At 37.1% G+C, this 23,019-nt stretch overlaps 2 protein-coding genes across 2 annotated transcripts in view; one reads left to right on the forward strand and one right to left on the reverse strand.

The window, feature by feature from the left end:
* Positions 1-1,341: 1,341 nt before the first annotated feature.
* On the reverse strand, positions 1,342-13,174 carry LOC127495508 (guanylate cyclase soluble subunit beta-2-like). Its single transcript, XM_051862426.1, has 13 exons — positions 13,168-13,174; positions 12,869-13,029; positions 12,455-12,554; positions 12,181-12,323; positions 11,885-11,995; positions 10,229-10,445; positions 8,073-8,393; positions 5,217-5,365; positions 4,964-5,110; positions 4,246-4,400; positions 3,827-4,044; positions 3,064-3,183; positions 1,342-1,793 (listed from the first exon to the last, which is right to left on the reverse strand). Exons 1-13 carry the CDS (start codon positions 13,172-13,174, stop codon positions 1,624-1,626), a joined length of 2,019 nt encoding a protein of 672 aa, XP_051718386.1. The 3' UTR covers positions 1,342-1,623.
* Positions 13,175-16,659: 3,485 nt separating this feature from the next.
* The window catches only part of cul3b (cullin 3b), a 40,554-nt gene continuing 34,194 nt past the window's right edge, over positions 16,660-23,019 (forward strand). The window contains exons 1-3 of the mRNA XM_051862110.1: positions 16,660-16,912; positions 18,332-18,529; positions 21,245-21,358. Of these exons, the coding sequence (XP_051718070.1) occupies positions 16,850-16,912; positions 18,332-18,529; positions 21,245-21,358 (375 nt within the window). The 5' untranslated portion in view covers positions 16,660-16,849. The remainder of the gene's footprint in view (positions 16,913-18,331; positions 18,530-21,244; positions 21,359-23,019) is intronic.

Genomic DNA, 23,019 nt, shown 5'->3' on the forward strand with positions numbered 1-23,019 from the left:
TATACCACTCGACCTGTACTGGCTGAGCACCTGCCTGAAAGGAGCACCTGTGAACTCAAAACAATAGCTGAAACGGACTCATGAGGTCCAAACCAAGGGCAGAAAAAACAGAAACGCCCATGAAATGGATGTTTGTGAATCTGACAAAGAGGAGGTTCAGTAATGTGGTCAAACTCCGTCCCAACTCATTTAAGTCCTGTGGTGAATTAATACCTACACCTGACCTCAACACTTTGACTCCTGTTACAGATTTGGTTTCTCAAATTCATCCAGCTGAAGAAACTCAAGTCATCTCATGGTCTTGTCTGAAGACCTGGCAATCCCGCTGTTGCATTTGGATTGGGTGTCTGTACACACAGTCTGATCGTGTGAAGTACCAGTGGAGACATGCGCTTCCCACCCACTACTATGAGTTTGCTGAAATTGTTAGTACATAGCGCTTTAAATGACAAACATTACTTGTTTGAGTCATTTTGTTTTTATCTCTTCCTGAAATCTACCACTGTTTTATTCAGACTTAGCTTGCCTAATTTTAACATAACATAGTTTATTTATAAACGTTTAACTAAAAACTTGTGTACGCAATCCTTATACTAAAATGTATTAAAGCTGTGACACATTTGCTACATGAAAGAGAATGAAGCCAAAGGAAGGTTTACACTTTATTATTATTATTATTGAGCTAAAGGGGCTATATGTAAGAATTTTCATGTGTTATAGTGCTTTTTTATTGCCAATGTGTGAACAGCTTGTTACAAAACTTAAAAAACGAGACATTCCCCGACTTGACGCATGTCAAGGACGCATGAAATGAATGCTTATACAATGTTCAGGATAATGCCGAAAGAGCCATTCTGTACTGTACTGTCAAAAGAGTTAATTCAAACTATAGTCTCACATAGTCAGATCTATAAAGTCTATAGTCTCAAATATACTTTATAATCAAACAATCATAAATGTGTAATTTTAATTACCTCATCTGTCGACATGAAGTCGGTGAATTGCAGAGCTGGTGTAAACATATCCACATTGCTATGATTAGATGCTTTCTTAACTGCTGTTTTCTTATCGCTGTCATTTGTGATGTGTGTTTATTGTGTTACTGAGTTGAAAGTGTGCAGCACATAGTTACATATTCATCTAAACGTCGCTCTCAGCAGCGTGAACAGAGCCGGGATGTTCGTTAACAGTATATCATTGGAAAGGTATTTCCAAATTCTTTTTACTTCAAAGCAAAGAAAGAAAAAGAACTTTGCCGTCAACATGAGTATATTGGGGCACAACATATCAGAGCCATTAACAGAAAAAATATTTTTTCCAAAATAGTTTATTTCTGTTAGGTTTTGCTTCCCTGTTTTACAAAAAGGTAAAACAAAGACACTCATCTAAAGGCTAAAAAAGCTGAAACATTAACAGTGTAGACAATACTAAAAATAATTTAGTATGTCTATTAGCTTGTATGTCTAAGGCTAAAAAAGCTGAAACATTAACAGTGTAGACAATACTAAAAATAATTTAGTATGTCTATTAGCTTGTTTCAGACAGCCTTTTTTTCATATTACCATTATATTAAACACTTTAAAGTTACAGTATAACACAGTGGATCTGGGCTCAAGAAACAGATCAGAATAACAAACAGAACCTCGTGTGAACATGTCTGCTGCGTTTATCAATTGAAGGTTTCTTATTGTCAGTCTTGTTGTGTGTGCTCTCCTTTGTGAGCTCAGAGGGCACGTCCAAAGAGCTTTTCTCACTGTAAAGACTCCCATAACTCTCAGAATCTCGTGGTTTACCTGTTAGTGAACATACAGTAGCAGTCAATGTTATAAGCAATGTCAGTGCACCCATTTGTTATCAATAAATGTCACTTTTTAAAGAGGACCTATTATGCCCCTTTTTAACAAGATGTAATTTAAGTCTCAGGTGTCCCCAGAATGTGTCTGTGAAGATTCAGCTAAAAATTACAGAGCCCCGCAGATGAAAATTATGCACAAGATTTACTAATTCGCTGCATCGATTTACTAAATTATGTGCACAATTTACTATTTCATCCCCTTAATTGTTCGCATGATATACTATTTCGTTACCTTGATTTATAAATAGTGCGCATGATTTACTAATTCATTCCCTCGATTTATAAATTGTGTGCATGATTTCGCAAATCGAGGGAACACATTAGTAAATCATGCGCACAATTTAGCCTACTATTTTTTTCTGCATGTCATGTGCAGGGCTCCGTACAAAATACCTCATAGATCACTTATTATACCATGTTGTAAATACCAAAAAACATGCTGTTTTCGTGCATGTGTCTTTAAATGCAAATGAGTTGCTGCACTCCACCCCCTATCCAGAATAGCACTTCCTTCATTTACAGCTCCTGCGTGCATAGGATACTTTGCCAAATACTAACAAGACATCTGCTTGGTTTTGAATATCATCTATATCGCGATCACTGTCAGGGACATTGCAGTTCTTCTTCATCATGAAAGTTTATGATCTGCATGTGTTTTAAAGCTATATCAGTTTAAGCTTCTAATTTATCATTTTCTGAGCGCACACATCTAAAGCACACGCACAGAAAGTTGCCTGTCAGATGGCACGTTTCGTGAGTATAAAACTAACTTCTCTTTTCTTTTTATTGTGCTTAAACTGTCAAATATTCACAAGGTTGTCAAAAACAGACAAAGTTCACATAAACACAGTTGGTTATGTCTGTGAACGTAAACAGCAGGGACAGAAATCGCATGTGTATCTCTGGAGATCTGTGGAGCATTCCCTTAAAATAAAAAAAAATAATAAATAAAACTAATCCACTTTTATTATTATAGGGTGGTTGTGTACACACACTGCCAACACACATTTGTTCAAAACCATGCAAAACTGAATTTTGCATAATAGGTCCTCTTTAAACAAAGTTTCTTTTTTATTTTTATTATTTATTTTTTTTTTTTGTAAAGGGGCATTATGTAACCCTTTTATATCTCTCTCAAAATCTCATTACCTTTATTAGACTTCCCCATTTATTATATTTTTAATTTCTGCTGTACTGCATGGTGATACCTGTTATACTGCTTTGCTGAGGTTCAGTAAACTGTGCGGGAGGTTTGCTCTCTGTTGGACTATCTCCATATTTCATTGGAACCAATGGACAACTGTCTTCTTTCTGCAGTCTTTGGGTAGCTTTGGTGAGGAGAAGATAGAAAGGAAGAAAACAGAGGACAATGATATATAGAGTAACAATTGTTTTCTGTACATACATTTATTCATAATTATTTATTATTAATAAAACTATAATCTCTTACGGAATGGTGCAATAAAATCTGTCACTTTTTTATTGCAAGCATATACAGTACAGCATATATTTACTGTAGGGTAAAAAATATGTAAAAAATATACCAATTTGTTTTTGTTTTGTTAGTTTTTCTCACAACAAAGTGTCAGTAAAAAAAAGATGAAATGAAAAATTAGGTCAAATTAAATATATGTAATGTTTTATGTTTTATTCACTTTGCAATTTTTGGAAAATCATTTTTGCAACTGATACCAAATCTTGGGGACAGGACAGGTAATACAGGTTAAAACTCTGATGTACAATGATGTGTTTTTAACTACTGTTCATGTAAAAATGAAATGCAATTATAAATACGCTAGTAATATATAAATAATATACGATAATATATTTAAAACAGTTTATCTGACATATCTATATAGTTTTTCCACTAAACAATAGGATTTCTAGCCTGATTAAGAATACATAGTAGGACACCTATCCATATGCCATTGCTTGTAACTGGTAACCAGATAATAAACATATTCAACAGACCTTTTAATGCTGGCCTATAGTGAGGTAGCTGTGAAGCACAGTCTCTGCCAGAATAAGTCATCTTCCTGACTGAGTCAGCGTTGTGCACCAAAAGTCCCATGATCTCACTATCTGTGACTTTTAGGTTCCTCTGTAGGAGGTAGGTTTGCATTCTTCCTTTACCTTTCACCTCTATCTCTCCACGCTCCTCCATCTGATAGCCTTTATTTCTTAGAGCACTGTTAACAAAATTCAGTCAAAGGGTTCTAATTTAAGTCAAGATTTTCAAGTCAGGTATTAATCTATGTTAAGGTTTATATATATTCATACATATATATATATATATATATATATATATATATATACTGTATCTTTACAGTGCCAAACAGAGATAATTTGAAGTAACTGTAAGACAGAGGACATATTTTCATTCTTCTCACTGATAAACACTGGGACTAATGTGGATTTTGTCAGGCAGGCCATGACTCTCCATTCGGGAAGCCGTGTTAACTGTGTCTCCAAACAAACAGTAACGAGGCATCTTCTCACCAACCACCCCTGCCAAGACTGGCCCACTGTGCAAGCCCACCCGAATCTGAGACACAAAACCCCACTTTAATAAAAGTACATTTAAAAACAGAGAGTATAAATAAGACTGACACAACTTATTGGCAAAAATCAATCCAACTCTTTCCTAAACCCACAAACCATCTGGGCCCGTATTCTTAAAGCTTCTAAGAATCCACTCAGAAAGCTCCTAATTTAGCTTAAAAACTTCTACGTAGGAGTCTTAGCTTAAGAGTTATTCGGGACCAATCTGAGAGCAACTCTCAGCGAGGAAAAGACAAAAACTTTTATCTTAGTGAGGAGGCGGGGCTGACCCCGTTGCTACGTATGACACATTTGAAGACTTTTGAAGACTGTGTTTGGTTGTTTGAATTACTTTTTTCTTCACTAGGATTTAGTTAATTTAAGAGGAAACACCCACATTTCTAAGAATTTTCTTAGAATTTTGTCACTAGGAGCTACTCTTTGCAGGAAGATTTTTTATGAATACGTGCCCCGAAGTTTTATGAAATTTTAGAAAAGCAGGTATGGCTTCAGATTACAGATTGAAACACTAAATCTAAAGTATTAATCAAAGATAACCTGCATCACCTGAATAGGGCCATCAGTCACAGGGTTGGTGACTTCTTTTGCAGCTATGATCATGCCTAGGGCGAAGTTGGCCACACGCTCAGTGTGACTTGACATTGGGATTGGTACACCACCAACAACCATGTAAGCATCTCCAATTGTCTCAACCTGCCGAACACATTTTGTAACACATAATAAAATAATTGTAAAGATGATGAATCACCAAAATGATTTAGTATTACATTTAAGAAAAATCATCATGACTGAGGCTCACCTTGTAAACATTGTGTACAGAAGTAAGACGGTCAAACTTCAGGTACATAGAATTGAGCATGGAAACAATCTGGATGGGTTCACACTCAGCGCAGATATTTGTGAAGGTCACCACATCACTGAAGAGGATGGTGCACTCTTCAAACTCACCTAAAAGAGTCAAGTAGAGTCAAGATTTGACTATAGTCCTGGTAAGGCAAAAATTTTAATTATAATGAAGTGACTTATGTGTGTGTGTGATTGGGTCTATAAAATCTTTTTGTATGATGCACTTCAAAGTCGTATGTGTCTAGAAGCTTTAGGCAGAGATTTAAGGGCTTGAACTTCTGAAATCTCACATTAAATATGCAATACTCTGTAATGGAACAAAAAAGATCCAGTAATAGAAACAGAAAACCACGCTATGCATAATATAAACACCATAAAGTAGTCATTGTCATAATTCATCAACAGTATTTCATAATCAATCAACTTGCATAAATGTGCAGTATTCATTAACTGTGAAACGAGACAGTAGAACATGCATCAGTGCCTTGTTTTTACTTTGAAACATTCAGAGCTTTTTATGACCTTAAATTTGAATTTAAGACAGTATAAGAATTTTTAGGGACCTGAACTCAAACTGCAGTATGACCAGTGGTACAGGGATTACCCTCAGGTGGTATGCAGCATGACTGTGGAAATATACACTAGAAAAATACATTTCATTCAAAACATTATCTTATTAAACTTCCCATGTTATATTTTAAAATATATGATTACAATTTTAATATATGTTTATGCATCTAAAAGACAGAATAAGATGTTTTGTGGTAATGTTCTCTTTAACGTTATGACATGCTGAAATAATCACCTAATTGACTGTGAGGATACTTGTTAAGTTCTTGCACTGCAAAAGTATTTTTGTCTTTTAAATTTAAATTTCAAATGTCTAAAATGGGGGGGTTGTCCATTGGTTCCAATGAAATATGGAGATAGTCCAACAGAGATATTTTTTTTACTCTGTGTGCATTTGGATCCAACTCTCCCTTGTTTCTGAGTTCACCCAATGTTTCAGAAGACCTAACTATTTTAGATCAGCAATCAGGTTAATCCAGCTCTGTCAAGGCAAATGTTCCCTCGAGGACCACTCCAGAGACTTTCTCACAGACTTCCCGGACTTTGCTCTCATCAAATTTTATTGCTATTGGGGACTATGCACCTCAAGCTCCGGTGGTCCTTAGTTCGGTAATCCTAAGTCCGTTGGTCCTAAATCTGGTGCTACCAGTGCTCTCGACACTTCCAAGTGTGGTGGTCCCTAGTCTGGTGGTCCCAGTTCCGGTGGTCTCAGTGCTTCTAAGTCCAGTGATCCCAAGTCCAGTAGTCCCAAGTCCAGTGGTCCCAGAGGTACTTCCATTGTCATCAGTGCTGCCTGTGGCAGTGGCGTCCACTTTTGCACCCTCTGTCTGAGTAGATGCGGCCATGGAGGCCATCTCTGAACCCTTTGTCTGTCCACTAATGGCCAAAAAGGCCATCTCTGAACCTTCTGCCTTTCCAATAATGGCCACGGAGGCCATCTCTGAACTCTGTCTGCCCTTTGGTGACAAAAGAAAGCCATAACTGAACTCTCTGTGCCCCCTGTCATAGCCACTAAAAAGCCACCCTGAATTCTCTTTGCCCTCTGTCACGACTACTAAGGCCAACCCCGAACTCTCTGGACTCTCTGCTCCACTAGTCCCACTGTGGTCTCCAGGTCCACCAGCACAGTGTTCTTCAGCTCCGCTGGCTCCACCTTGGTCTTCAGCGCCAACTTAGTGGTCTTCAGCTCAGCCTCCTCTGCTCTGGTTCCCTGCTCTGCCTTGGCCACCTGCTCTGCCGGCTCTGCCCTGACCCCCTGCTCTGTTGCACCACCCTGGCTCCTGCTCCGCCTTGGTATCCAGGCCCTCTTCCAAAGCATGAGCCTGGCCCTCTGTCTCTACTCCAGATCTGCCTACAATCCACCACAATCCTGGACTCTTGTTTGTTTTTGGAGCCTCTGGAATCCACTTAAGTCCTTGGAACCAGCTCTCCCCCTTTCTGAGTTCACCCAACATTAAAGTAATAACCTGTTGTCAACATTGTCCTGGAAAACCGTGGCTGCATCTCAAAGCTGAAAAATGCTGCCTTCAGAAGCTGCATATTGAGTTGGGAAGGCATCATGGAATGTCTGAATCCAATATTTGCTATCCTGCTCACTGAGTTACATTCACCTGATATTTTATTGTGACTATTATATTTTTTATGTCCCGCTTTAATGGCAAGTTAAAACAAGCTCCCAGAGAAAGAAGATCAAATATAATACTTTCAGAGCATATGTGGCTGTCACGCATCAAAAGAACAAATGGCTCAGACTATAGGGATTTGGGAGGTGAACTGGTCATTTCTGTTACCTGTGCATAGTCTATGCAGCAGTTTTGTGAAAAAATAATGAACAACTCAGACAAGAAGACAAACAAGTGAATACTCAGGCAGTAGCGCAACAAGTCACAGCTTGAGATACTTTCCTGATCCTGTTCCCCTCTTTCTCTGTCTCTCAATTGCTCTTTCAGACACAGATGTTGAACCTTGCTTTGCATTTGTACTTTTTATTCTATGCAGTCTATGCAGGAAGTTAATTTTGGGCAACAGAGGTGGTTGTGTAATTACTGAATCATAAATTAATGAATCAAATGAGAACCTAGCACCTTATAACTGATAATTTAAATGGAATGACTGCGTAGCTTTAATTAAAAATAATAAAGTGGTACATTGTGAGACACACTTCTATTGTCTCACCACCTGAAACCTTACTCATTGCATTCTCTGCTCGCCTAACCATCCATCCCTACATTTGATTCACCTGCCTCCACTCTCTTGCCCTCTTTCAGCTGATTGGCAACATGTTTGGGCAGCATGGCATAGAGAAGATTCTCTGTCTTTTGCCTTTCTTCCTCAAGGTGTTTGGAGAGATGATGCAGCTCTTCCTTTTTCCGTTCTAGCTGGTTGGAGAGCTCCATCTCTGCTAGACGCTGCTGGTTAAGCAGGATCAGATCACGTGTAGCGTCATGTGGAGCAATATCAGAGAGGTGCATGCAGTGCTCCTCTAGCTCCTGCAAGCTGCGAAGTAATGGTGAAGCTAGGTACAGCATGCAACGCAACGGAGGCATCCATATCATTTGTCCTGGGAGAAGGAAGTAAGAAAAATATTAGGAGAGAGGTATAGAGGCATTTTACATAGAGGGATACAGAGAATGTTAAATATAGGGCTAGTTACAGTCTGAAGTTACAGATAAGACATCACATTTTAGTATGGTTAAGTTACTAAACCACACAATCATTATATTCCCTTAATATACAAAAGGGTGCGAGGTGGACATAAGGTGATGAAAAAGGGGAAAATGACATTCAGAATTAATGAAAGCAGAAATTAATTCTAATAATTCTATTAATTCATGTTTGTCAAAGTGTATGTTATATAAACCTGGAAAATAAATATAAATATAAGATAAAATAATCAAGTAAACAGATTGCACAATATGTGCATTTGATCAAAAATACATCTATGATATTATTATAAGTTGGTAGTTCAGAATGCATTCTTTTAAGACAGTGGTTCCATTTCGAATAGGAACTTCAACACTGCATCATGGCGTTTACACTATGGGAATGCTTCTGTGTAAGGGTGGGGGGTTGCATCCCATTCTAGATCTGCATTGCTTGATTCATACATACAGGTTCAAAATGTTATCGCTCAAACTTATCATGTCACAAATGCAATCAGAGGATTGGTTTGTGACGATAGATTTTAAGAACGCATACTTCCATATTGAGATATTGCCAGAACACAGGAAGTTTCTGAAATTTGCTTTCGGGGCAAAGCATGACAACCAATATTAAGCTGGATGTCATGGTGCAGACACGGCTGAAGTCCGCCTTTTGTTAATGGCTTCATTTGGGCCAGCCCGAGTCTGGTTCTCCTGAACTCTCCTGGATGCCACTGCCTGGGAAATTCCTGTCTGGAGGGACCTTCTGTCTCAAGTACAGTGGACAATATATCACCCCTGGCCAGAGATCTGGAAACTTTGGGTCTGGCCCCTATTTTAAGTCCTAGAGCTCCATCCATTAGGAAGCTGTATGAGCTGAAGTGGCAGCTCTCGGCTACTCATATACCTATTGATGGAGCTTCTGTTGGGAGACAGAAAAGAGTAAAAAGAGTAGGAGATTTGCAGGCCCTTTCAGTAGCCTCCTGCTTAGACTTTGCCCCCTGACTGGTCAAAGCTATATTGCATCCTAGGCAGGATTATGTCCCAAAGGTGCCTTCTGTGATTGGCCAAGGGCTGGTCATCCTTCAGGCCTTCTTTGGTATTGTTGTTCCCATAACGTCAACGCCATGATGCAGCTTCAAAGTTCCTATTCAAAAGGGAACGTCTCACGTTACATATGTAACCCAATTCCTTAAGAGGGAACGAGATGCTGCGTCACACTGCCACACCTTGGGGCATGCCTGAAAGCGCCTTCTTTCAGACAATAGAATCTGATGGCATGTTTCTCAGGCCCCTATTTATGGTCTCAGTGACATGCTACGCAGTGTGTCCACACAGTGTCACCTGATCACACACCAGCCAATCAGGGATTTGTGTGTTTGCACACATGCTTTAGACAACGGCTCACATGTAAGTCATAGTGTCAATGCCATGACGCAGCATCTCGTTCCATCTTAAGGGTACCGGGTTAAATACGTAACCTGAGACTTTCTTAACTCTCCCTAATTAGACACACTTGATTCAGGTCATTATTGGTAGAGACTCCAAGACCTGAAATGGGTGTGTCAGACAAAGAAGACATTCATGTCTCCAGGAACTGGTTAGAGGACCACCGACAAAGAGACACATAGTGTTCCCCACACCATTTTCATTTCAATTAATATAAATATTGCTCATATTACAGATATATAAAAAATAGAATTTTAGACAGAACAGCAGTAACAATTAGGAATAAATGGCTGAGAATTCTCACCTCTCAGTTCTAGCATGGGTCTCTCTTTCCAAGCCACAGGCATTATATCTCTTTTTGTCCGCAAAATAAAATGGCTATTAATGAACTTGAGGATGCTGCAGATGTTGAAAGTCACCTGTGGATTCTGGATGGTGAAATATTTATCCAGCTGGCCACACCTGGTCTGTAACTCTGGTACAATTCTCTGAATAGTCACCCCTGCCTGTCTAACCTGTAGCTGAATGGATGCATTGAGTAGAAGAAAAGATCAATGACTTAACAATGTTAAAAATATTAAGCACTCAGCAATGCAGAAAATGTTAAACAGGATGCTTTCAAACTATTTGAAGGCAGTGGGGTTAGCCCTGTCACTCACTTTATCATCTGTTAAAACATGGTAACTTTCCAAATTTAAGAAGGCTCAAATAAATAACACTGAACCCCACAGCAGTTGAAAATTACAGTCCTGTTTCTTTCCTTTAACTGTCCAAAGCCCTCAAAAGAGTTCTATCTTTGTCACTGCTTTCTGTCTATTGCTAAAACTCTACAGTGGGCAAGAGTGATCTCTTAATCATCTGTCCTCATACCACTGGATAGGTCTGCTTCCTATAAACCATTTATTAAAAAGATTATTTTCAATTTTATACAACTAATGATCAACAATGGCCACTTGACTCTGACTAAGAAGATGGCTTAGCAGTGGTAGGCTTTAATGACAGCCAATGACACAGCTTGTATAGCCACTGCCTCATGCAGGTGTGCTGTTGCTGTCATGTGCCGTATTCATTGTGCAACACTGGCATCTTATATTTGATGCCACTGGTACATGCTGATGGAAGTTGTGATGCATCCGGTTGCATATCCAGTTGTGAGTGGCACTAAATGTTGTGGCACGTGCCACTTAGCTGACGGATTTCTGTGGCATGTTCAGTTGTGCGCAGCCCCTATATCGTTATATCGGATTTGCGTAGCCCTTTTATCAGCTTTACGGTAGGTAACTTAACAGATTAGCTTACAAATATTAGTGCAATTTTACTGTAGAATATTTGTTCAACATCACTCAACATATGCTTTAACAACCATAAACAAACTTCCTATAATAAAATTAATAAATAAATAAACAAGTAAGTAAATAAATAAATAAATATATAAATGTTTTCCCACTACTTTTCTGCATTTTTTTCTGCTCTACCTTGTGTACTAATCTAATACATGTTCCTTATTGCTTCAGGTAAATATGTCTATTAAATGAATAAATGTAAATCCTCAACCATCCCTTACCTCTTCATCAAACACAATGTGGAAAGGGAAGGCATTGCAAAATGTCTTCATATCTATGCAGAGATTATCTGGGTACACAGGCTCAAATACCCTTAAAGTTTTATCTGATGTGGAAAGAAAAATCAAATTAATGCCCAATACAATTACTCAGAAATACAACATTTTAAACTAAGTTTGCTCTACAATTTATCTCAGGAAAACTTAAATACATGTTTACAAAATTAGTAATGTAAGAATGTTGCTGGTAACAAGTCATACAGACCCCATTGGAAAATCAGTTTTTTAATTGACTAAATGGAATGCTCAGCTAAGAGGTATATATAACTGTAGAATTCAAATAATAATTGTCAATTTTGTTGTGTCTCATATACATCATGGTCTTTCTAGAACAAATACTTTTATTCTATCTTTACCCTCTTCTGGATATATCAAGCTTCTGACTGTGCCCCAGTGGTTTTGCTGTACTTGATTTTGAGACTTCTTCTGGAGGGACCTTTCAGAAAAGTCCTGAGGGAAAAAAACATACAGTAGGTGTATTTTACTGTATACGCCCAAACAAAACCCTAATCCTCAATAGTCTACATAATGTTGTATATAATTGTGAAATCATAAAAGCATAATGTTACAACATATATCTAAAATGCCAAAAATAAATTGTGTAGAGTTGGTGAGAAAGCATTTTCAATACATACTTTTACAAAGAACACTGGGCCCTGTGTGATGAGGAAAACAACATGCTCTTTTTTCCCCATCCTCTCAACTTCCTCTATCTGGTTCACAATTTCCATCTTTATTGTGCTGTTGAAGAAGTCTTTGGCCACAGCTCCAATGATACCTATAGCATCAGAATTTGAGCAGTCAGTCAGAAAATTTCATTACTTCCTGGTTATGCACATATAGCTTACAAATAGACAAACAGATTATAGATAGATAGATAGATAGATAGATAGATAGATAATTGTTTACCAGGGACAATATGACAAAGACCTCGTCGGTCTGAGTAGTAGTGTAGCAGCAAGGTGCCGTCATTGTTTTTTTCTACACGGAATGATGGTGCATTCATTTCCTAAAATTAAATAAACACTAATTTGCTATAGACATTTTGCCGAGATGCATATGAAAGATCACACTACATGTTTCTGTAGTTCTGTAGTGAATATTTATTTCACAAGAATAAATATTTATAACTGATTCTGAATGCATGAATGAATTAATCACTAACTCAGAAAAAGTATTATTGAGTGATAAAGAAAGGTCCTATTTTGGCACATCAAAAGTGGGCTATTAATTCTGGATTAACAAATAAATTATGAAACAGTGTCTTTGATCGAAATTCTCCTCAGGATGTTTATGAGAATAATAATATCCTGCTCACTCTACCTTGTAGGAAAGAGAGAGATAGCTGTGCAGTGAATCCAGATTCTCCATAAACTCAAACAGATTTCCTCCAAGGGTGCGCAACATATGATCATATCCAGACTTTTTGCAGAATTCAAAGAAGTATTCTCCAAACTGCCTTAGCACCACACTTTGTTCAAGGTCTTTGGATAAGCAAAGAAAGTGTACATTTACTTTGACTGAGGCAATAAAGAACAAGCATGCACTTTCAAATAAATACTGCTGGGTGCTCTGAAAATCAAACGAAGTCTTAAAGTCTTAAGAAAGAAGTCAAAGTTTACCAAGCATCTTGCAGGCCTCTGTCACTAATTGCATGGTGATGTTATCTGAGTACACTTCATAAGTCATAAAGGTGTCTTGAACCCTTGCCTTATCCCTGCAAAAATGCCATCAAAATCAGTATTTTTCTGTGTAAAATCAAGTAATTCATAAGAGTGTTATGGATGCTCACCTAAGTTTGTCCCACGTCTCTTCTCCAAATCTGTCAATCACTAGAGACTTCAAACATGTGTTGATGAATCCATACTGGACATGAGAGTTAAACATATAGCCATTTGACATGTTTTGTTGAGACCATACTGAAGTTTGAATTAACATAGCAAGAAAAGTTTGTAATAATACACAGAGGAGACCAAGGCCGGTTGTCACAAGGGCTATATGTCAGTTAATAAAGCACAATGTGTGCTTTCTCTACAAGTGCGTTTTGTATGTTGGTTTCAAACATATAACTAAAAAACTTCATACATTAGAATAATTTGTCGTCCAAAACAAGTAATATTCAGGCAAGGGTAAACTAATGAAGGTAGATGGAGACTCTGCTTTTCACAAATTGTCCAGAATGTCAGGCTGGGGCAAGTATCTTTATATACAGTTAGGTGCACAAGTTTGCATACCCTTTGCAGAATCTGCAATATGTTTATCATTTTAAAAATACCATGGATCATAAAAAAGTGCATTTTGCTTGTAATTTAATACTGCCCTGATTAAGCTATTTCACATTATAGATACTAGTTACTGCTCCACATTACAAAATAATAACTGGATTGACAAATGATCATGTTCCATGTAGAGATTCCCTTGGTTTTTATTATAGTGCGTAGCTTTCTCAGTGATCAATGTCTGTTTCTATGTTTTTTGATAGGTGTGCATTAGTCCCTGTTTTGTCCTGAATGTAGCTGCCCACTATTCTTAAGAAAAATCCCACTACACAGCTTTTCAAACATTTTGAGCTATTATCAACAATATGATCTTGAAATCCAACATTTAACTTTTGTAAAATGGATGTAAACTTAGCCTAAAAAAGGAGGCTTTATATTTTGAATTACACAATGTCTGTAAACTTAACAAAAAACGCCCTGGCAGGCAATTACCAGTACCTTTTCTGTTTTTCTATGGATTTGTATCTTAAAGTGAGGATGATCGGTGTATATTGTTATTTTTTATAGCCCTATAATTTTATATTTATTACATATAGCCCTATATATTATGCAGTAATTCTGAAGGGCAATAAAATATTAGATATCCTATCTCTTATATTCTGCAAGGGATTTATGAACTTATTTAGGTCTATAAGGGGTTTATGTATTTATGCACGCAACTGTATATTCACACACATCAATAAAAATGCAACAAATCAAAATGTATAGCATATACAGAACATTTGCTGCTGTTAAAATAAAATTGCCATTTCCTTACCATTTCTGTCAGGTTGTTTTCCTTGGGTATATGAAAGCTTACAGTTGAATTACTCTTTTTTTATATTCCATGGATCAAACATCCACCTCCATGTCCATCGTGATTAAAAAATAATACTAGGCTGCAGTTCAATCCAGCAACGAACGAGAACTCCAACAAATACCGTTTTTCTTCATCAACTATTTACAAAATTATATATCAGGAGTCCCAAACATGCACAACCTGAAATGTCCGTTGCAGGAGAAGCAGCACGAGCCCACACGACAACATGAATGAGAGTGCGTGACCCTAATGAGAGATTGAAGACCCTCTGATGTCTTGCCAGTGACACCTCCAGGAAATTTTTAATGGGAAGGCCAGAGGGGGACAGTAAAAAAACCTAGGGTGGCACACTAAAACGTACACTGGAAAAAAGTGGTAACCTGCATTTGTAATTTCAAGATCTATTTATATTTTATCTAACCCACAAAAATTACTTCTACTTTCTCTAAGGTTGATGAACTATTTTATATATATATATATATATATATATATATATACACTGTAGTGTGACTGTAACACAAAGGAAGATTTTTGCAAATGTGTGAAATAAAATAAATAATTCAGCCACAATGCAGTAAAACACCAAGGAAAGGGTTTCACTCTAACATCAATAGTACAAAACCAACACACTGACTTACACACACATAGACACACACGCAACACACTATCATACACACACAAATGAACTGGTGTGGCTGTAACAATAATGGCAAAACTGAGCCAGAAGAGGTTGAAATCAGATTGATTAACCTCTGACAAAGCATTCCTGTTCATTTTTGTTACATTTTTTGTTGAATTTTGATTTTATGTGAAACAAAATGTCTTTCTCTGCGTTCAGGTTTGACTGTAGTAAAATTAATCTAATCAAAGCAAGTTTTTGTAAACCTTCTATTTGAAGGAAAGTTTATATCCATAAATGCAAATACACAAAAAGTAAACCCCGCTTTAACATCTTCAAACAAGAAGTTTGTATTTCAACACAGTCACAATGTCTATAAATAAGAATGCTATAAAAAATATCTAGAATTTGTGCCATATTAATATTCTTTCTTAATTTGGTTTCATCCTCATTTTATGCCCTCTTTTTCTCCCTTTCTTTCTTTCTTTCTTTCTATCTTCCATTTTTAGGAAAATTTTCAATAGGTTATTAGGCTACTTTTATTTTATATATTTTCTCTTGTTAACTATTATGCAATAACTTGTTTATTATTTGAAAGACTGCGTGTTATTGTATCCGTTGTTTGTTAAAATTGCAATAAAGAAATAACCATTTGCTCTAAGGTAGAACATAGCTTTCCGTAAAGTAGCCTAAAGCATAGTCGCATAATATGACGTTTGCTTTCAATGATCAAATTCATCCACTCATTTATACTGCATATTTTTTGATTGAGGTTGAAACCCACGCAGACGATCCACACAGAAAGGCCTCCTGGCTCAACGGGGACTCCAGGGACATTCTTACTGTGAGGCGACAGCGCCACCAACTGAGCCACTGTGCCGCCCCCAATGATTCAATAGCAGCCTTCAAATTCGTGAGAAGTTGTATTGAAACAGCCAAAAATTTCAGTTTGTCCTGTTAAAGTTGATTAGTTTAACATTCGGGGATAAATTATTGTCATTGCTGAAGACAGCGTTTTCACGTGATAATTGTTACTATTCTCAGCGCCGGTCCAAATTGCCTAATTAGTCGTTTGTGTTTAATGTATAAGTTATTTATAGCGATTGTTGGGACAGATTACCATTTATGTAACAGTGTGCACCAATCTCTCAAATTAGACAAAATGTCATGACATCAGAATATGACTCGAAGGAGCATTTCTGAGCCGTCAAGCGCCTCCTTGAGGAATGCAACTTTTTGACTTATAGGACACAGTTATTAGCCAATAACATTTACTTAATCCGAAATACAGTTATTAATTAATTACAAATTTCTAAAATATTGATGGTTAACCATATTTAATGGGCTCTGTAATATATTTAAGACTCTAGATGTATAAGATCTCGCGTGAGTTACCTCACTGTTGAGAGTCTGTGAGATTTGTGTATCCGCCATCTCTTGGAGCCCGAAAGTAGCTGAACGCGAAGCGCTTGTCAACAAGTCCGAAGAGTGAGACTCGTAAAGAAGGTCAAGTGGGGGCTCAGCGCTGCCTCAGTATACGTGTTCCCCGTCTTTTGTCAGAGAAGACTTTCATGTGAAAGGAGACAACGGCGGGGAATAAGCCAGACATGTCAAATCTCAGCAAAGGGGGCACTAAAAAAGACACCAAGATGAGGATACGAGCCTTTCCTGTGAGTATGAGCGCTCAGAGCTTGCGAGACAGTCACTCTAGCTCCGGGGATTCAATCAGACAGGCCTATATGGACAAATCCCTTTACATTGCCTCGATATTTTCCCAAATCCCATATATATAATCAAATAACCACCATGAGAGGAGTGCCAGTTTGATCTATGTTTAGAACCTAAACATAGATCAAACTGGGGGTCAAAATGACATAAGCCAACGAGCCTGTTAGCTGGCTAACCTGTTCAACAGCAATAGATAATCATAAATAAATGCGCGATGACCCAAATACACTGATTTAACTGCAGATGTTCCCTCAGTGAGCATATATAATCACCTATAAATTATGTTAAACTCTAATCAAAAAGATTCGTTTTAGTAATATTGTTTGTGGCAGGTTAATTTGTCTATTATAACTTTTTCCATCATGTATCGTTGGCATGTTTATGTCAGACATGGCCAGCGCAAATGCACCTATGATGTGACACGTTTTTAGTGAGCGTTTATTTATTGCAAGCTAAGAAACAAGTTCACTAGCACTAATGCTGCAAGTGTTTTTGATGTTTACAGTTGGCCTGGTCTAAATAGTCAGTATACTGTAAAAACAAAATAAACCGTTATTGACCAGCATTCTTGTTCTGAATCACATCTATTGATCTGTTTGAGCTGAGTATTCAGTTGATGTTTCAGTCTGATTTTAAGCAAATATAGACTGCCCCAGAACACATGAAAATAACTGTTTTAAGAAACTCAAACACTGAGACAACTCCCTTTTATCATCTGATGGCCAAGACTTCTGCATCGCCTCAGTAGATTATGGATATGGTAAGCTACAATGTATGAGCATCATAAAACATCTAAGCAAGTTTTTTCCCAATAAAACGAATACATTGATACTATATATTTTCTTAGAACTAACTTATCTGAGCCATCAACTGCTGTGGCAGTTTGCCTAAAGTTCACACAGGCTTCCTAATAGAGTAACCATAGGTGTAGTCTGTAGTGTATCATATTAACTATGGACATGTTCCATGACAACCAGAAAATGGCACAGTAATTTTTTGTAAAATGTTTTGGTTGGCATGGGTGCATTTGGTCTGTTGTTATTTAATGTAATCCAATCACATTCACACAATTTTTTTTTTTTTTTTTTTACATCATGTATTTAATGTCTAATTTAGGTTAGATTTATAATTTGTTTCCAATTCATGGTTATGCTGAGCCATACTAAGAGGAAGGTACTGCTTTTGTAAGCCCTTATGTACTGATGCTATGTTACCTTGCGGGAAAAGGAGTGTGTTACATTTTGATTTGGGTAACCTTCATTATCACATTATTTTCAAACAGTTGGCAGCATCATGTATCACCTTTTCTCCCTTAATGGTTTCCCCACTTCTCTCTCTATTTCATCTCCACCCCATTACAGATGACCATGGATGAGAAATATGTCAACAACATATGGGACCTCTTGAAAAATGCTATTCAGGAGATCCAGAGGAAAAACAACAGTGGGCTGAGCTTTGAGGAGCTCTACAGGAATGCCTACACCATGGTACTACACAAACATGGAGAGAAGCTCTATACAGGCTTGAGGGAGGTGGTCACAGAACATCTCATCAACAAAGTAAGAGTCATATGTCTCTATCTTTCCTCTTTTCCACCGTGAGAGTGCTGGTGTCTAATCTGGAAGCATTCTGTGCATTTCCACAATTCGCAGATCCCCTGGCTGAGTACCGGATCTGGCACAAGTAACTGATACATGTACATTTAGCATTTCGCAAATATTTTGTCCAAAGTTCATGTATTCCCTGAGAATTATATCCTATGGCCTTAGTTCCGTTCTGTTTAAGTCAGGCTGCACGATTATTCGAAATAAAACTGAAATCACGATTTGGCTTAGTGTGGTTATGAAATTGCAAAGGCTGCGATTATATTTTTAATTATTATTATTTTTCTATTTTTAATTAAATAAGTATATTCACAGCGTGTTAGTGAAGAGCCGCTCTGTGATCAGTAGTAAGTTCTGCTTCATCTCTGAAAGCACTGCCAGCACTGCATTTGAAAAAGCAACATGCGTCAAACATCTTCCCAAACTACTAATGATAAGTGTTTATAAGCCTGTTGTCCAACAAAAGATATCATTTAATAACATGTTTTTACTCCAAACTCACTTCATAACATAAGTCGAGTGTTTAAAATAAATTCTGTTTGTGAGCTGATGTGGCTTCTTATCATAGAACAAGGCACACAATATATAATTTTATAGTAGGGCTGGGACAATACATCGATTATCGATTCGCGATACAAAGAATCTGGAACGATATTTTCCGAATGTATTGCGATTCTCTCTCCAATCAATTCTGAGCTTAGTTTTTAACAGCAGATGGCACTACGTGCTTTAGAAACGCACATACTCTGCATACTTCCAGTTCCTTTACACACACCGCTTAAACCTAAACGAATCATTCATAAAGTTCAAAAAGGTTGAAGTGAATTACAATGGTGTTTTACATTAATCTTGTGTCATAAAAGCGTTCTGAGCCGAGGTGCAAGTATATTTAACCACTTACATGACTTGCCTACATGACAAAAACTTGCCTAGAGCACCATCTGCTGTTAAAACTAAGCTCAGAATCGATTCGAGAAAGAAAATATCAGGACTGATCCAGATTCATTGTATCGAGAATCAAAAATTGATGTATTGTCCCAGCCTTATTTTATAGTATTCTATACAGTGATAAAGATTAACATTGTTGATTAGCATTGTATTATAAATCTACTTTATTATTATAAAAATACCTGAGAAGTCTTGAACTCAGATAAACCATATATTGTCACAGTTGTGTGTTTGTTGTCTTAATGTTTAATTAGTCAAAGTGTTTCTATCTTCTTTTATATTCAGCTACAGTGATAGCTGGATGCCTTTGTACATATTAGGGATTTCCTGGAACGTCATAAGTTTTATTACTTCTGTGAGGCATATGTGGAGTTTCTGCACGAGGGCGCCCTCCGGCTTCCAGTGTGAATGAATGTGATTTTTCACACCTCCTGGCAAAAATTAAGAAATTATTGTTACAGATTTTTATCATAATAATATAATATTTTATAATAAATCCATAGACCTTTCTAATGATTTATAGTCATAGGCTGCCTGCATGTTAATAGGTAACCTGCCTTTTTTCATAAAATAAGTTTTCTTTAAAATAAAAATATTATTTTCTAATTACACATGACATGCAGGAAAAAATAGTACGCTAAATCATGCACTCGATTTACTTATTCATTCCCTCAATTTACTAAATCGTGCGCACGATTTACTTGTTTTCCTGCATGTCATGTGCGGGGCTCCATAAATATTTTTATTTAGCAGTAATAATAATAATAATAATAATAATTATTATATTATATATTATAATATATTAATATTCAGACACAACATTTTGGGCCAAATTGTGCAGCCTTACAAACAAGCACAACAAACCTTTATCTTTTTGTTGTCATTGTTCATTTGTTTTAAAAATCGCAAATTGCAGTTTTAACCAGAAAAATCACATTTAGATTTTTTCCCCAAATTGTGCAGCCCTATGTTTGAGCTACAGGAAGATCCAGCACCAGTTCATTGGAAAAGGGATGTCAGGTGGTAGAAAGTAATGTGTGAAGGAGATTATAAGTAAAGGTTTACAGACTCAAATGCTCTGCATAAACTTTTGCTCCGATTTTCGCATGCGTTTTAGAACAATGAAAAAAGTAACAGCAGATGGGCTGTATGAAAAATGCGAAATTATACTGACTGTAGGTGGCGCTTATGGAAAAGCAGAAGTACAGTAGTACACAAGAGCAGCAGTGCGCAACTTTCTACTTCTGACATTTGCTTCTCTGAAGAAATTAGGTCATTAAACATTATTTACATGTTTTCAAACAGCCGTTCAGATTTCACAGAGACAAGAGAGCGGTATTTTCCCTCTGCTACTGATTGTCCTTTAGCAAAAAGAATTACAAATTAAAATTAAAAAAAGTCGCATTGACGGTCAATGTGTGTGTTGGTTTGCACAGAGTTAACAGACATTCATTCAAATGAAAATGTTTATCGCATCAAATTTTGGTACCGAACATTTGCCTTGGTGTGAATAGACCTTAACAGGCAATGTTGGTTTAATGAAATAAGAGCAACTCTTGAAGAGGGTTTGAGGTGTGATGTTTAATGTGTTTAAATTGAAAGAGAGATGAGTGCTTCATTAACAAATTAGACCAAGTTAGGTTTTTGGTTGCTGGCTTGATATGAATTATAAGGAAGCCTTGTTTATCATTTACTCTCATCCATTTTTTGTCCATTTAAAAGGTACGTGAGGATGTGTTAAACTCCCTGAATAACAACTTTCTGCAAACACTGAATCAAGCCTGGAATGACCACCAGACGGCTATGGTGATGATCAGAGACATCTTGATGTACATGGTGAGTCCTTATGGGAACCTTTTATTGTATGTTGTTTGATTTTTGTCTTGGCACTTCTCTTTGTGAATGGTAGCTTATTACAGGGCTTGCAAGGCATCACTGTATTGATATTCCTCAAACATTCTGGTTAGGTGCATTTCCAGTTGAAATTCTCATTTTAATTCTCTGGCGTTCAATACCCCTTGAGATGTCCCTCGTCATGGCGCTTTGTGTGCGACCGGTGTTAACAAGAAACATAAACCAAGCTGGACTAAGAACAAAAAAGACATTCTTCAAAAAGAACACAGGGAAAAAAGCACCCTCCGAAGCTACTATAATTCATCAGTTACTCTTATGAACAAGACTAAAAATGTGCCTCTGTACTTCCTCCTCCTCAATTAACAGAAAAAACAGCCATTGCATTGACTTAAGGGACCTGTTTTAGTCTCTTAATATTTTTGAGAGTGAAATGGTAATAAGGACTTTGTTACAATGCAAAACAGAACACTTAATCAATTAGGCAGAAATAATTGATGACAACCTTAAGGTACCTTAAATTGATAGTTCACCCAAAAATAAAAAAATTCTCATCATTTACTCACCCTCATGGCATCCCCAATGTTTATGACTTTCTTTTTCCAGATAAACACAAACAAAAATTTTTATTAAAATAATCGATCTGTGTGAGTCCATATAATGCAAGTGAATGGGTGCCGCTCGGCTGATGCTTGAAAAACCACACAATGTGATCATGACTAGGGACGTCGTAATTATCCAATATAACGATTAACCACAAATTAAAATTGTCGTGATTATAAAAACGTAAGAATTTGGAAGCTGTGGTTAAAAACTGAAAAAAAAAAAAAAACATGAAAATTTCAGACTGGGATCAACTACTTGTGCCAAACATGTGCTGCACCTCTGCCTGGATGCTGTGTGAGGCTTACAAACATTGTAAATATTACTTAACTTATTTGTAGCGTGCCTCCTGTCCAATAATCGCAATAAGCTTTGTACTTTGTTATTTTGATAAGAACATCATGATATTCAAACAATAAATGCTGTTTTGATGCTCTTTATGCCAAGTTCACACTACAGGATTTTAAGCCCGATTTGCATGTTAATGAGCTTGCCGACAGGTCGGGGTGTGATCGGTGGCAAATCAGCAGGTGATCAGCTGACGCACCACTGACACCTCACTGACGCCAGACAAATATTTAGTATGATAAATATCTGAAGCTGTCGGCCGACTCTACATCCTGTGGTGTCAAGTGTCAGCCAATGAAATATACACTGATGTCTATGCAGCAATAACAATCCAACATGCATTTCGGAACAAATGGATGAATTTCTTTATAAAAAATTTATGTAGCCTGTAAATCGACTGATAGGACTCTTTGAACTGAGGCGCAAACAAACATGGCGGCGCCAATCTCGCGTTATAGATTAAGATCAAGATCGTTATATAGGTTTTTAAATGACAAAACACTCACTTACACATATTTGAGAATCGGAATATCAGATAGTTGATGACATGGTGAGCAAAGCGATACATCTGTCATACACTGTGGCCGCGGTGTGTGTATGACGTGGACAAGTTGTCAGGGAAACTGCGAACTTGGCATAAATTTGATGTGACAGATCGCTGTATTTGCATGTATGTTCAAGTGGCAAAATGGAGC

This window comes from Ctenopharyngodon idella, chromosome 15 (assembly GCF_019924925.1).
Source record: "Ctenopharyngodon idella isolate HZGC_01 chromosome 15, HZGC01, whole genome shotgun sequence".
NCBI classification, from domain to species: Eukaryota; Metazoa; Chordata; class Actinopteri; order Cypriniformes; family Xenocyprididae; genus Ctenopharyngodon; species Ctenopharyngodon idella.